The 13,271-nt window shown below is 47.0% G+C and overlaps 1 protein-coding gene across 1 annotated transcript in view; it reads left to right on the forward strand.

Annotated features, from left to right (window-relative positions):
- The first annotated feature begins 3,895 nt into the window (after positions 1-3,895).
- The window catches only part of nectin1b (nectin cell adhesion molecule 1b), a 139,461-nt gene continuing 130,085 nt past the window's right edge, over positions 3,896-13,271 (forward strand). The window contains 1 exon segment of the mRNA XM_062385740.1: positions 3,896-4,710. Within this exon segment, the coding sequence (XP_062241724.1) occupies positions 4,659-4,710 (52 nt within the window). The 5' untranslated portion in view covers positions 3,896-4,658.

Here is a 13,271-nt window from a genome sequence, read left to right on the forward strand (position 1 = left end):
AAAAACAGATAATACACTGTCAGTAAACACTGTTAAAGGTTGATAACACCTCGCTCCTCTCTGCTGTGTCAAGAGCGTGTGTGTGTGTGGGGGGGGGGATTTCGGGAGCATGAAGATTATGGTATGTCCAGGATGAATTATGTTTACATCCTCGAGATTACAGTACCTATGTCTACACATTATCTACAGTGCACCTGTGTCCCTCATCTATCACCTGTTGCAGCACGGGAAATCCAATCAGGAAGTTAATCCAGGTCCGGGCGTCTGCAGCCATCTCTGTGGAGAACCAGGAATTGAACACATTACCGGCATAAGTCTGTCAGGTGAAAAAAAATTAAAATCCACTGTATCAAGTCATTAAGCTAAACGGTCAGTAATTTGTTCGGTGCAGTGTAATTTCACTGTATTAAATGCTGAGGGGGAATCAGTTAACAGCAGCCATGCATTGGGGGGGGGGTTGTTTCCAGATGTTGGGATGTTTGCTTCCTGCATGAAGATCGGCTCTTTCCCTTAAACATGCATCACAAATGACGGATTGTTCAACATGTGAAGAGATCAACGCTACATCACGTTTCAATTCAACACTGCAGATGTGTCTCTGTGCGGGAAAACTGGAGATGGTCTCTGTGGGAAAACAGAGTTCTGCATCCGAGTGTTTTTCCAGGCCATGTGAAACAAACAGTTTGGGATCAAAAGAGCCGCTCTCTCTCCAGGGCGGCAGACTTGGGTCGGCCCCAGTGCCGATTCAATGCTATTCTGGACGGCATAAAAAAACCTGGATTCTATTTCCACTCATCAGCACTTTGGCAGAGTTCTCACAATCACAAGTTTGTGACGGCCTCCATTAGGGCCATCGATACGACAGATATTGTGTCGTATAAATCAGCGTTTGCATCACTAACTGAGGGGATGACAGGGCTCGGGCCCGGAGCAGATTAGTGCCACAGCCGGAGCCAGAATTATTGATAAATGACACGACGTGAGCGAATTGGGTTCGTTTCTGCGGCGGCTTTTAGAGCCGAGCCCTGTAAATGTAACAGATGAAGGACTTTCTGATTAATATTATGCATTTAAGGCCTCTCCAAATATTCATTATGCAGGACACTTCCTAAATCTCCCACCGGCGGCTCAGGCGTCGCCTTGAGCTCTGGCACAAGCTGCTGTAGTTCAGGAGGAGCGTATCAAATTTCATCAGCTCGCCTGTAAATCAATCACAGCCTCGGCCGCTCGATGGAGGGGCAGTGGAGTTAATGCAAAGGGCAAATCCACAGCTTTTTAGCCATTATCTGCCACGGCAAGTTTGGGCCTTGCATCGACTTCTTCTTCTTCTTCATGGACAGTGCAACCATCGCTGACTGATGAACCCTTACCAGTGCAGGTACTAGTTAAGTGACTTGCCAAAGGGCACATTTAAGGTAGTTGCTTTTGGAAAAGGGGATGAGGAGGAGGGGGAGGGGTTTATATTCCCTTTCCTCCAATCGAAATTTTCCGGGTTCATCAGATTTAGACAATCCACTCATCTCTAATTTCCTCCGGGCTGCTGCTGCTCTGACCTTTTGGACTGGTTTATGAAGTAAAGAGTTTATCTTCCCTCTGGTAAGATGTGGTATGAAATGGACACAGTTGATCCATACTGTATATTTTATTCATAACCCTGGAAACACTCTATCGAGTGTGATACCCGTGAATTTTCCCTCTTTTCCTTGTGCGCCCTGTCGGCAAACACTAACACATTTCAGCTGCAGACTACAAACTACATTCAGCTGACATTATTCCATTCTGCTAAAACCATTACTCTGGTGTGAGCATGCAGAATTTCAAGCAGCAGCCCATTTGGGCTCGTCTCTGCAGCCTCGGATTCGACAAAACAAAAATGTCAAGTGTGGAGTTTATCTGTGTGTTTCAAGGACAAACGCACTTGTGTGTGTTTATTGCATTTAACAGGATTGTGGGCGTGTTTATTAACCGTGCACCATTCACTCAGAGAGGAAAGTGTACGTTGCATGAGGTTTTTCCATTTGTGTGATTTATGTTGCATCACCCCAAACACTACACTGACCCTAATAACCAATTGGCCCAGTGCTCTTTTGCCTGGCCAGGTAATTTCTCTTGCTGTTCAGATGATGCAGATAATTCCGTGCTGCTGAGTGTAAATCGTGATTTTTTTCTTGGTGCCCGAAGTCCGAAAAAAGACAGTCGACTGCAGGTTGAGCCCGGTCGACTGGGAGTATCTGAAGAACTGCCGTCCACAAGAGGGAACTGTTATCACACCCATCCTCCCGTTCATTTACAGGCAGGGCGCCATCACATGATCCTGTTAGGCTGCCTCTTAGAGAAAAGGATGAGCTCTCTGAGGAGTGAGGAGGAAGGACAGAAAGTGAAATGACACTGAATGTAGGAAATTCAAATTGTTGAGCAACGTCTACTTTTAAAACCATCACCAGGACGGTTCCTCCAGTGTCACCTCCCTTGTTTTCAACCTACAGAACATGCCTTCACTGGGAGAACATGCGAGGACGAGTGTGTTTGGATCAGATTTTGTCTTTTCACCGACCCCGCCCTGATTTATTTGTTTTAGACTTGCGGTTCACATGGGGTCTGGCGTGCAGCAGGGGTCATTCAGAGGATCCCTGGTGATGCTGCGCACATGGGAGACATTATACATTTCCCACTTATCTAACCAATTAGAGGTGGATGGTGTAAAAGCCTGAAATGATGAACGTTGTGCGTTGTTAACAGGTCTCGCTGCTCGTGACTGTCACAGGGACTGTGTTAACTCAAAGCAAAATTCTGATACCAAACCCAATTAGTCTCAATAAGACCCAGCATTTTCTGGTTACCTGGATATGGTTGTATTCAGAATAAGCAATAATCTGATTAAGACATGCAGAGTAAAGATGCATGGATCAGCTCCAACGTCGTCCTCACCCCAAAACACTCGACTCATCCACCGTCACCCACCCGGAGGAATCATTTCCTCCAGTTTAGAGAAAATTAACAGGCTAGCATCCGCTGTGGTTTAGGTGACTCAGCCGCAGTGATGGAGCCGTGGGAACGAGCAGCTTTGTCCAATTGGCCTATTTCCCCCCCCCCACATCCATCTGCTAATAAACAGGTATGTTAATTTCCACGACCCTACACACACATGTCCTGGAGTAGTTTACATATAGCCTTTAATCATTCTACATGCAACATCGGCATATGACACATTAGCTTCACGGGTGAAAACTAAATGGGAAAAATTAAAAAACTAATTAAGTGCAACGTATAGCCATGTGCATTAAATATTACTAGTTAGGTTGTTTTTTTTAACAGGCGAAGTAACGTCATTACTATTGTTGTCCATTTAAATTAATGGAATTAATTCATCTGATGAATTTAAAATCATTTTGAGCATCAAAGCTTGGGGAGTGAATGGTGTGTGTGTGTGTGTGTGGGGGGGGGGGGCTACACTATTAATAGCACTAGTTGAGGTCACCACAGTGAAGGTTTTATCTTATGATTCATTGCACTAAAGCATTTGGCTGCACACACAGACACACACACACACACACACACACACACACACACACACACACACACACACACACACACACACACACACACACACACACACACACACACTCGTGTCTCTGTCCTCTTCCCACAGATCTATCTTCAGAATCTCTCACATTGATCTTTCCCTTTCTTTACGATGCATCACCTCCCGCTGCACAACGTGGAGCCACGAGAAGTTGAGCTGCATCACTTCCTGGTGGAGGCACCACCGGGCTGCTGTGAGCTGCCTCCATCCCGGCCATGCATGCTTTCCTCTTTTCTTTTTTCTTTTTTCATTTTGCAGGGACAATCCAGGCTCCTCCCTCTCTGCACAGCGTCACCCGATCCCGATCTCTCCCGACGCGCCAGTCGACAGGAGGCAGCAGCTCAGTGTGGAGGCAGAGCAGCGGGGGTGAAGCCAACACTGTGCGTTCCATCCACACAAACAGGACACACGAGAAGGTATCAGGACGCATCCCACCATTTTTGACAGCAACTTCATCGGGCCTGGGGCGTCCAGCTGTGTCCGGCTGCAGCCTGGGAACAACCGGGGGAACTTGAAGGGAACTACGGGGAGGAGCGGAGCCAGGGAAGAGGAGAACCCGGCGACATTTAGACTCTCCAAGTGTTTGAAACTTCTCAAAGCGGAATCGATCGAGTACCTCCCACCCACTTTTCATACCCCTGCTCCAAGCTCTGGAAGAGGGGGGGCAAGAGAGAGAGAGAGAGAGAGAGAGAGTTGTGCAGCCGCTGCGGTGGATGGAGCAACAAAGCCTGGATGGTTTAAACTGAGAGCAGAGAGCCAGCTTCGTCTCCTCGTCGCCCCTGCACGGATCTCACCGCCTCGGACCGCTTTTATTTTTTGGGGTTAGGGAGGCGATCGAACTCTCCACCAGCGGCCGCAAGACGCACAAATTGATGCTTCGGCCCCGTGACGCGCACCAGAGATCCGCGAGTTTTGCGAAAGTGCGCCGCCGCTGCTGCTTGCTGCTGCTCACTGGGAGTGTAGTGGACTCGCTGGGAAGCCGAAGTGGGATTTGCAGAAGTTGCATGCTCGGTCTTTGTCGTCTGGAGTGAGAACCACATCCGACCCGAGAAGATCCCCGGACAGCTGCGGAGCCATGGCGATGTGCGCGGGGGTTTGGATGCTCCTGCTGGCGCTGCGCATTCACGGTAAGCCCGCAGAAATCATCTCTAGACATGATCACCCCCCCCCCCCCCCCCTCTCCTGATCCACTGTGTGTGTGTGTGTGTGTGTGCGTGTGTGTGTGTGTGTGTGTGCGTGTGCATGTTGCACCACTGACTTCGTGCATCGACGTGAATGCCTGACATGTGCAAAATGAGTGCGCGAGAGGACATTTGAAAGTGTTCTTGGATCGAAGCCCCGTGTCTGCAGGAGACTTTATTAATGGCTGCGAGGATCGTGGAGTAACGCGGGCTGCAGGCAGATGGCAGTGTGTGTGCGAACCGTGGAGGTCTCCTTCAGTTCTCCCCCAACATCTCACTGGGATGACAACTGGGGCCAGTGGGATGCTCTGCACTGGGAACAGAGGCCTGTTGCTCTCGGCTTCTCCGGGCTCTTGTTAAAATGTGGTTAATGATTAGAGGTGAAATGCAGTTTTGACGAAAAGCTCTTTGTAAATCGTGTGAATGGGAAGAACAAGCTGGGGGGTGGGGGGGTGGGGGTTCAGGGTGACGCAGAATAGGATGACATTTTTCTTCCATAGAATCGTGTGTGTCTGTGTGTGTGTGTCTTTCTATCGCTATGAGGGACAATTTTGGTCCAGTCCCATCATCCTGGGGACATTTTTAATTGGTCCTCATAAAATTATGTCAATGAGTGTCCTTACAAATATGGAGAGACGTGTGTCTGTGTGTGTGTGTGTGTGTGTGTGTGTGTGTGTGGTAATGACATGAAGCCATATTCTAAGTTTAGGTTTAGGTTAGAATATGTCTCCAGGAAATCAATGAAAGTCATTGTGAAGACATGGGGACTTGTGTGTTTGTGTGTGTGTTTGTGTGTGTGTGTGTGTGTGTGTGTGTGTGTGTGTGTATGTGTGTGTGGTCCAGGTATTACTCATGTTGTTGGGACCTAAGTCTGTTTACACGACCACGTTATGGGGACAAGAAGCAAATCCCCATAACGCAAATCACTAAATTATAAGGTGGAGAGAGAGAGAGAGAGAGAGAGAGAGAGAGAGAGAGAGAGAGAGAGAGAGAGAGAGAGAGAGAGAGATCAGCAGCTACATTGATCGTCTTTGACATTAAATCTTCCCACAGAGGAATCTACTCATTTTAAAAACACACAATGAATAAAACGGAACGGAATCTCATTGGACGGATTGTGATTCCGACAACCACCCCCCCCCCCCCCCCCCCCCCCCCCGTTCAGGAAAACAAAACAAGCCAATAGCGACCAAGGACGCGTTTACGCATGTTGATCCATTATGCAGAGGAGGGCTTCTAAAGGCTTAGCTCAATGTTTACTGGTCTGTTTACATTTCGTGAACCGGCAATTTGTGTCTGGCGCCGCTTTTTTCGTAAAAACGAGGAAATGGGAACGAGGGTCAAGTGTGGTCAAGAAATGTCAGATGGTGTTCAGAGTGGGCGGCAGAACGTCGGTGGGATCCCTTCTCTCGCCTAATGAGTCTTAAAACTCTTTCTCTTTCATCCGAGCTGTTTTTTCTTCTTCTTCCTTTCACCTCCTCCGGGCCGGAGAGAAGAACCGAGATACTGACCCTGTTCTTAGCGAGGCTCCTTTATGGCGTCATGTGTTTAAGACCTGATTGAATACTTTGATCAAAAGCTGCCCTGTCTGATTTACATTGAGATGATCCCTTTGCTTGTGGAGAAGATCAGGATTAACTGGTTCCCTTGGGATTCGTGGTGGAAAGTCTTTTGATGCTGTTCAGTCAAGGGGAGTGGAACATGTCTCAAAAATTGCTCTTAAAGCGTCCTGGAAATGTCTCATTTGAGCAAAGAAGGAGGTGATTTCTGGGCCTAATTAGACTTCATACCACATTTCGCTCTTTATTTCTTACGTTACAGCCGCGGCGCGTATTAAAATTTGAAAAAGACGACATAACTCATTCCCTCAGACGCTTTCATGAAGGGGAACGGCTTCGGGATAAGTTGTATTCCAGCTTTTTTTGTTGGGATCTTTTTTTTTCTTTCTTCTTTTGACATGCAAAAACAAGAATTCGGTCTTTCACCCTGAGGTTAAAGGGTGTAGCCATAAATGCCCCCGCGTCTTTGATGGTCTAATTGATATACAGCCTGTCCCAGGCTCTGCCCTCATTACCCAGGCACAAACAAGTGGGAAAGGCCCTGACAAATGCAAGTAGCAGCAAAACCGCGTTTCGCAGTTATCCATCAGGGGAAAACCATTTGCTTCTGTCATGGTAATAACCATTTGCAGGGAAACACGAGAGTGCCAGATTCATAAACGGGAAAATATTCCAAGCTGCTCGCCCTAATAGATTATCAAATAAGAGGAACATTGAGAATAATGGATCTGTGAATAATAACAGCAGCTCCGGTCCCCCTCTCTTATATTACCCCCCCGGTCTCTGCAGGATTCCAGACTGATATTTAATTGAGTGTGAATTGGGTTTTGCAGCCAGGTGGTTGTTTATGGCTTGGCTCGGTCCTCGGGTCCTGTTGCTCCACAAGCCCCTCGTACATATCAGCCTCGGAGGCGGGATAAGGAGATTTTCCAGCTCTAATTCTCCATCTTAGTTGGATTAAACATTGGGGAAATAAATACTGAATGGTGGACAAGCATACTGTCCACCATTCAGTGGCTGTTATAATTTGGCGTCACGCGTGATAAAATAATTCTGCCGGAGCCCCCCCCCCGTGGTGCGGCCCCGTCGGTCGCGTCATGTGGCCGCTGCTTTGAGTTTCCTGTTGTGTTATCACTGCACAGCTGCTTTGTTTCTCGCGTGTCCCTGTCGGATTCTCGCGTGACGTCCCCCGAGAGATGTAAACAGCGGGCGATGTTTTTTGCTGTTTCCCTCTGATCGACAGGTTGCATTGTCTCGACTCTTTAGGGTTAATTGCACGGCTCACTACCTGAACGACTCGCACCAGCTCGTTTTGAGTCGACGACAAACGGTCACACGCTGCGCCACCGCGCCACCGCCACCGCCACCACCACCGTGTGTTTCTGTTTTTCATTTGAAGCACGTTGAAGTCTGGCTTTGTGTGTGACATGTCACCTGCTTGAGCTCCTCCGATTGATTGACTGAACAGTCGGGGGGGTAGTGGGGGGGGGGGGGGGGTTCGAGGAGGATTGCATGGGTGTTCATGAAGACTGTCGAAGTGGGTGTTTGAAGAAGACATGCAGGAGAAATTAAGAAGTACTCCTCCTCCTCCTCCCCCCCTTTGGAACATTATAATTAGCAATTCAACTTTGCTCATCTTCACTCTTCCCTTTTGAAGGGAAACTGTAATTGCAGTGGCATTTTTTGTATTTCATTCCGGATGACAGTTGTGAGATCGGAGGCAGAGAGAGAAAGAGAGAGAGAGCCACTGTGGGATTGTCGAGCGTTGATGGTTAGTGTGAATGCAAATTGCCCTGATCTCCATTCCCTGGGGGAGTCTCCCTTTGGTCCCCGCTGAGGTGATGGATGGAGAGAGAGAGAGAGAGAGAGAGAGAGAGAGTCCTGGGAGACGAGCTTGAGGGGACCTGACAGGAGATTAAGCTTCTCTTGTGCCATAGGAACTTAATGGAGGCGCTCGGCCACTCAGACGTCGACTCTGTGAGCTTTCGGCTCATTGTGGTTCTGCTGTCAGCTCTTTAGGAAAAATCCCTCTGCAAACACACAGTGAAATGTCTCTGCAAAGTTTCAGGGTTTAGTTTGTGTCTGATGCAGTTCTGGAAATGAACTAGCCCTTCGTTAATTTTAATAGTGATTTTATCTTTTCAATGATTGACTGTTTAAAGGAGCTAACTCTCTGTCACGGTGGACGATCCATTCTCGGTTTCCTTTGTTAGCTCCTGACACACATCTCCAGACCCTGTGGTCTCTGCCTGGAGCCTGAATATCACAAAAATAGATGAATAAAACACGACGTTAAGCACTGAACCTAAATAATGAAAAGGTTATGACAAAATGGAGAGTCCTCTGCGTGCGGGAGACTGCAGCAGAATTAAAAATCGAATGACTCGTGAATAAAGATCCCTTTTTTCCGATTGTTTGGAGATTTGGGATGAGTTAATGTTTCAGGGCCTCGAGTGAGAAGCCTACAGCTCCTCTGCACATCTCTGTGATGATGAAATAGTTTGGATCTGATCCCCTCATCGCTGAATGAATCTATTTTCGGGGGAACAGGGAAGTTTAGTCGAATATCACAGGTGATGTTTGTCCCAGGCAGCGGCTCTCTCAGGTTACCAGAGAGCTGGTTCCTGTCAGAACATGCAGTTCGGTGTTTTGCAGCGTGTTATTGTTTTCATTGTACAGTATCTGTCAGATGCCCCCCCCCCCCCTCCTGTTCCTTCGCCTCCTTTATATTCCACACAGTCATCACGCCGGATCGGGATGGAAACACACGTTCATCACGTTCACACTCGCTTATCATGCTGCAGCTTGAGATCCTCGAAGTTCTTCTCTGTTTCACTTTCAGCCCAAATCGCAGAATCAGCAGAGTTAGGAAAAAAGGGGGGAAAATCAATAAAGGGAAATGTCGAGTCATTCTTTCTATCTAGCCGATCCTCGCAGAGGGATTAAATGGTTAAATTCCTGCGCGGCTCTTGAGAATGAAAATGGCATCGACTGACAACACTTGTTCCATATTTTCCTTGGCGTTCGCCCGCGATTCGGCTTATTATGGTTCCTGAGTTGATGTAAATCTCCTCCTCAGAAGAAGTAAATACTCTGGCCTGTTGGAGGGATTCAGACGGTCGGCACTGTTTTACCGTCTTGGCTCGGCAGCAGCTCGAAGACTCTCCGAGCACTATTTCTCCCTGAGTGCTCACTTACTATAGCTACTACCTGTGATCACACATTTCAGTTGAAATAAATGATTCTCATTTCGTTGCAATGGCTGCTTCAGTTTTCTGTGTTGTTCCAAGTTGGCTGTGAAGGGAATATAACCTGTTAATGCATCATTTTAATGATTTTTTTATGGGTTCATCTTGTTTTTTTTCTTCTTGTCCAAAAGTGGTCTTTGCAAACTGGGTCCAGGTTTAGAACCGGGGCATGCAGTCACACGCTGATCTGGGATCGAGCGATTGGATAATTCCTGGTCTTTCTCCTAAGGCTGCAGGACTTTAAAACAAAGCAGATCTGATCAGTACACCCCCCTCCCCCTACCCCCTTTTCCCTGTGGGACTGCCAGAACAAGTCAATTTACAACAGGCAGCTGGACTGATGTGCCTCCATTAAGGAGCAGAAGAGAAGAAGTTAAAACAAGTCAGTGAACAATGGAGGATTGAGACAAAGAGTTGATCCCTGAAAGTGGAGGAGAAATAAAGTCTGTTGTGGTTTGCAGATTTTTGGGGCTGATACCAGATCTGCAAAAAAAAACATCAAGCAGAGCCACTGGGGCTCCATTCACTCTGAGTCATTTTAAAATGCAGCACTTTTCCTCTGTTTACATCTGGTGTTTCTAAAATTGACCCGTTTGGATAAATTCTGCAACACAGACTCTGGAAACTATGACTCTATGATTGGCGTTGCTGACCTGCACTGTCAGCTCCCACCTCTCAATCTGTTTTTCATTAATAGCTGTGTTACAGTCACGTGTGCACGGACACACACACACGTGACCGCTGCATGTGAGCGGTCATGTGATGTATTTTCAGGTGGGAGATCTACTGTGGATGGAGCCCAATATACACACACAGGGACATTTTAAACAGACTGACCTGATTATAGTTTGAATGTTTAGTTACGTTGGCTCCACGCTCATCCAGGTCAACACTTCTGTTGTTCTATAGTTTCTTATTACGGTGGGACTGTGATCCATCTTGTGGCTTTGATGGACAGTAGCCGGCCGGCAGCTCTGCCTCTTATTGTGCAGTGTCAGACCTATGCATCACTTTTTGTATCCTGTGTATTGGGCGCGTATAGACCTTAAATCAGAGAGAAGCCTCTCTGCTGCTTTAACGATGCCACTGTAACACCGTTTTCAAAGTTAAGAATATCTTCTCCAGTAGCCTTCTTCCTGCCGTAACAATTTGAAAGACACATTCTATTAAATTTTCTTTTGTTTCTGACACTTCTTGTTTTTTATTAATAAAAATGTTCCGTCCTTCAAAGAGCACATTCATTCACGGCCTCACACACGTCACTTTATGAGACGCTGACTGTTTGCACAAAGCAACTTGCAGCACAAAACATCTGCACTGTCATTTAAGTAAAAAAAAAACCCACATCTGTCAATCCCATTAGCCTCCCAGCTCACCCACTGTGCATGCCGTCCGCTGATAAATACCCCCCCCCCCAGGGCCAGTGGGGCTGAAATGGAATATATTTATCAATCGCAGAATGAAAATATCATAACATTTTCTAAATATTTTAAAATCTCTCAATGTGGGAAACGAGTCAGAGTGCTATTGAAATTTCCATCACGGTGACACATCAGCTGGGGGAGTGCTCAGATCTGATCTCCTGCCAGCACTTTACATTCTATCTCTTACCGTCTACAAACGTGGGTGTCCCCCCCCCCCCCGCGCCCCCCACTCTCTCTCTGTCTCCCCCGTCTCTACCCCCCCCCCCCCTCCGCTCTGCCTTTGAGGGTGGTGTGTGCCGGGAGTCGGCCTCGGTTAGCACTTGATACAAAAGGGGGTTTGTTTCATGAAATGTTTCCCTTTTTAATGAGTGATAGTGTTCACTCATTTAATATTCCACCCCGATGTCTCCCTGGGAGCTGACTGTGCTTCAAAGCAACAGCGTGGTTGTAAATGGGAGTGTTGGGGAGGGAGGGATGGTGAAGGGGTGGGGGGTGGGGGGGGGGATGCAGCGGTAGAAAACACAGGTTTATTTATTCTCCCTGACATCCAGCTAAGCTCCCAGTGTGCTGCAGCTCGGTGCAAAGCTCCTTAGTGCCCTCATCCTGCGCAGACAGACTCGCAAAATGTGACTGATAACAGGTCAGCTGTGTGTCTGTCGCACTCTCTCTGTGTGCGTCTTTCACTCGTGTTTGCAGAGTCATTCCCGGCTGTGATAGGCCTTTAAGATAATTGCTGAATTCTGAAGGATTCCTCTTGCTCCTACAGGAACGTTTTCTCTGAACATTTCGGCGATTATTTCTTCACGATGATGGTTTCCCTTCCCCTTTTCTTTTGTCGTAGCGCACGTGGGTCAACTTAGCATTGGAGAGATGAAGATGCACAAAGAGGTGGTCTGCAGTTTGGCATCGATCCCTCGTTTTGTTAGCGGGGTCTATGCCAAAGCAACTAATGTAGTCTGCTATCGATTCCCCAGTTTCAAGCCTGGCTGAGTTTCAATCCAAAGTTGCATTGTTTTCACAAAGTCCGGTGTGCCGAGCGGCCTCCACCTTCCCCTCCCATGCCCTCCTCCTCCTCTCTTTTGTAATGGAATTGCAGTGCGTGTTGTTATCAGCAGATTTCGTATTCAGACGGAAACCAGGAGTAATCCAAAACCCTCGCCCCCACCTCCTCCGTGCAGGGAAAGCTGCTCTGTCTATCCCTTTATCTCGAGCTGCCACCGCCTTGGGGTCCGTGTTAGAACTGCACCTACTTAACGGTATTGACTTGTATGCATGAACACAAGGCTGCCAGGTGTGGAGCTGTGCTGTGCTTCAACCATACAGTGAATGAATGAACCAAGGAGACTTGTGCTAGTGAATAGAAGATGTGCACATGCAGCGACCTCCATCACATAAAGTGCACGTTGGACGGCTGCAGTAATAATGCATTTTGTTCAGGACTAACTGTACCAATGTATAGTATATTAATAAAACACTTGATTGTCAAAGAAAAAAAAGTATGATACTTTCTGATAAGTACAACACAAATCTAGAACGTCCCTCAGTAGAGAACATAACTCTGCCAAGGCCTAACTGTCCTATTGAATCCAATCTCACCACACACTCATATTTGTCATTTGTCTTTTGAGGTTTTTTAACAAAGAACCATGAATACAATTTAGCAAATGTTAGATAAAGTAGAAAAGAATCCTGGATGAGCTTCAGAGTTTAATGGGTTCGTCCCTGAGCCGCACAGCAAAAAATCGGTCCAGTGGAGTTTGTGTCGTTTCGCTTAAAAGACAAACCAACAAAACGTAACCTTCCTGACAGAAGTACTCAAGTAACTTTAAGAAACACTAACGCCAAATAAGAACGGTTAAAAAACTCTGGTTTCCCTAAATGCCAACATATATGGTATTTCTGTAGCGTTGCCCGGGCTCGACTCTCTTCTCCTGATTTGTGTTGGTTTGCAGCTGCTCTGCATTTACCTGGTTTATTGTTTTTGGACAGAAGAATGAATGTCTCCTCGCTGAACGTTGCTCTTAAAAGAATTAGTCACAATAATCACATTCCAGATTTGCTAAATGTTTTGCTGATGATTTTTTTACTCTGATATTCCTGCTGTAGCAACACTTGGCAAATAAACTATAGGGTTTGGCTGAAGAAAAGTCTGTCATGTAACTAAAGTAAGACAAACAGGGAAGGTTGAGCCACTGCTAAAAACCCTTTGGTTAAGGTTATGGAATGATCCAGGTCATAGCTGGCCCCGATCTGTCTGGTCTGGGTTCCTTTTCACT

The sequence above is a fragment of the Platichthys flesus genome, chromosome 4, assembly GCF_949316205.1.
Source record: "Platichthys flesus chromosome 4, fPlaFle2.1, whole genome shotgun sequence".
NCBI lineage: Eukaryota > Metazoa > Chordata > Actinopteri > Pleuronectiformes > Pleuronectidae > Platichthys > Platichthys flesus.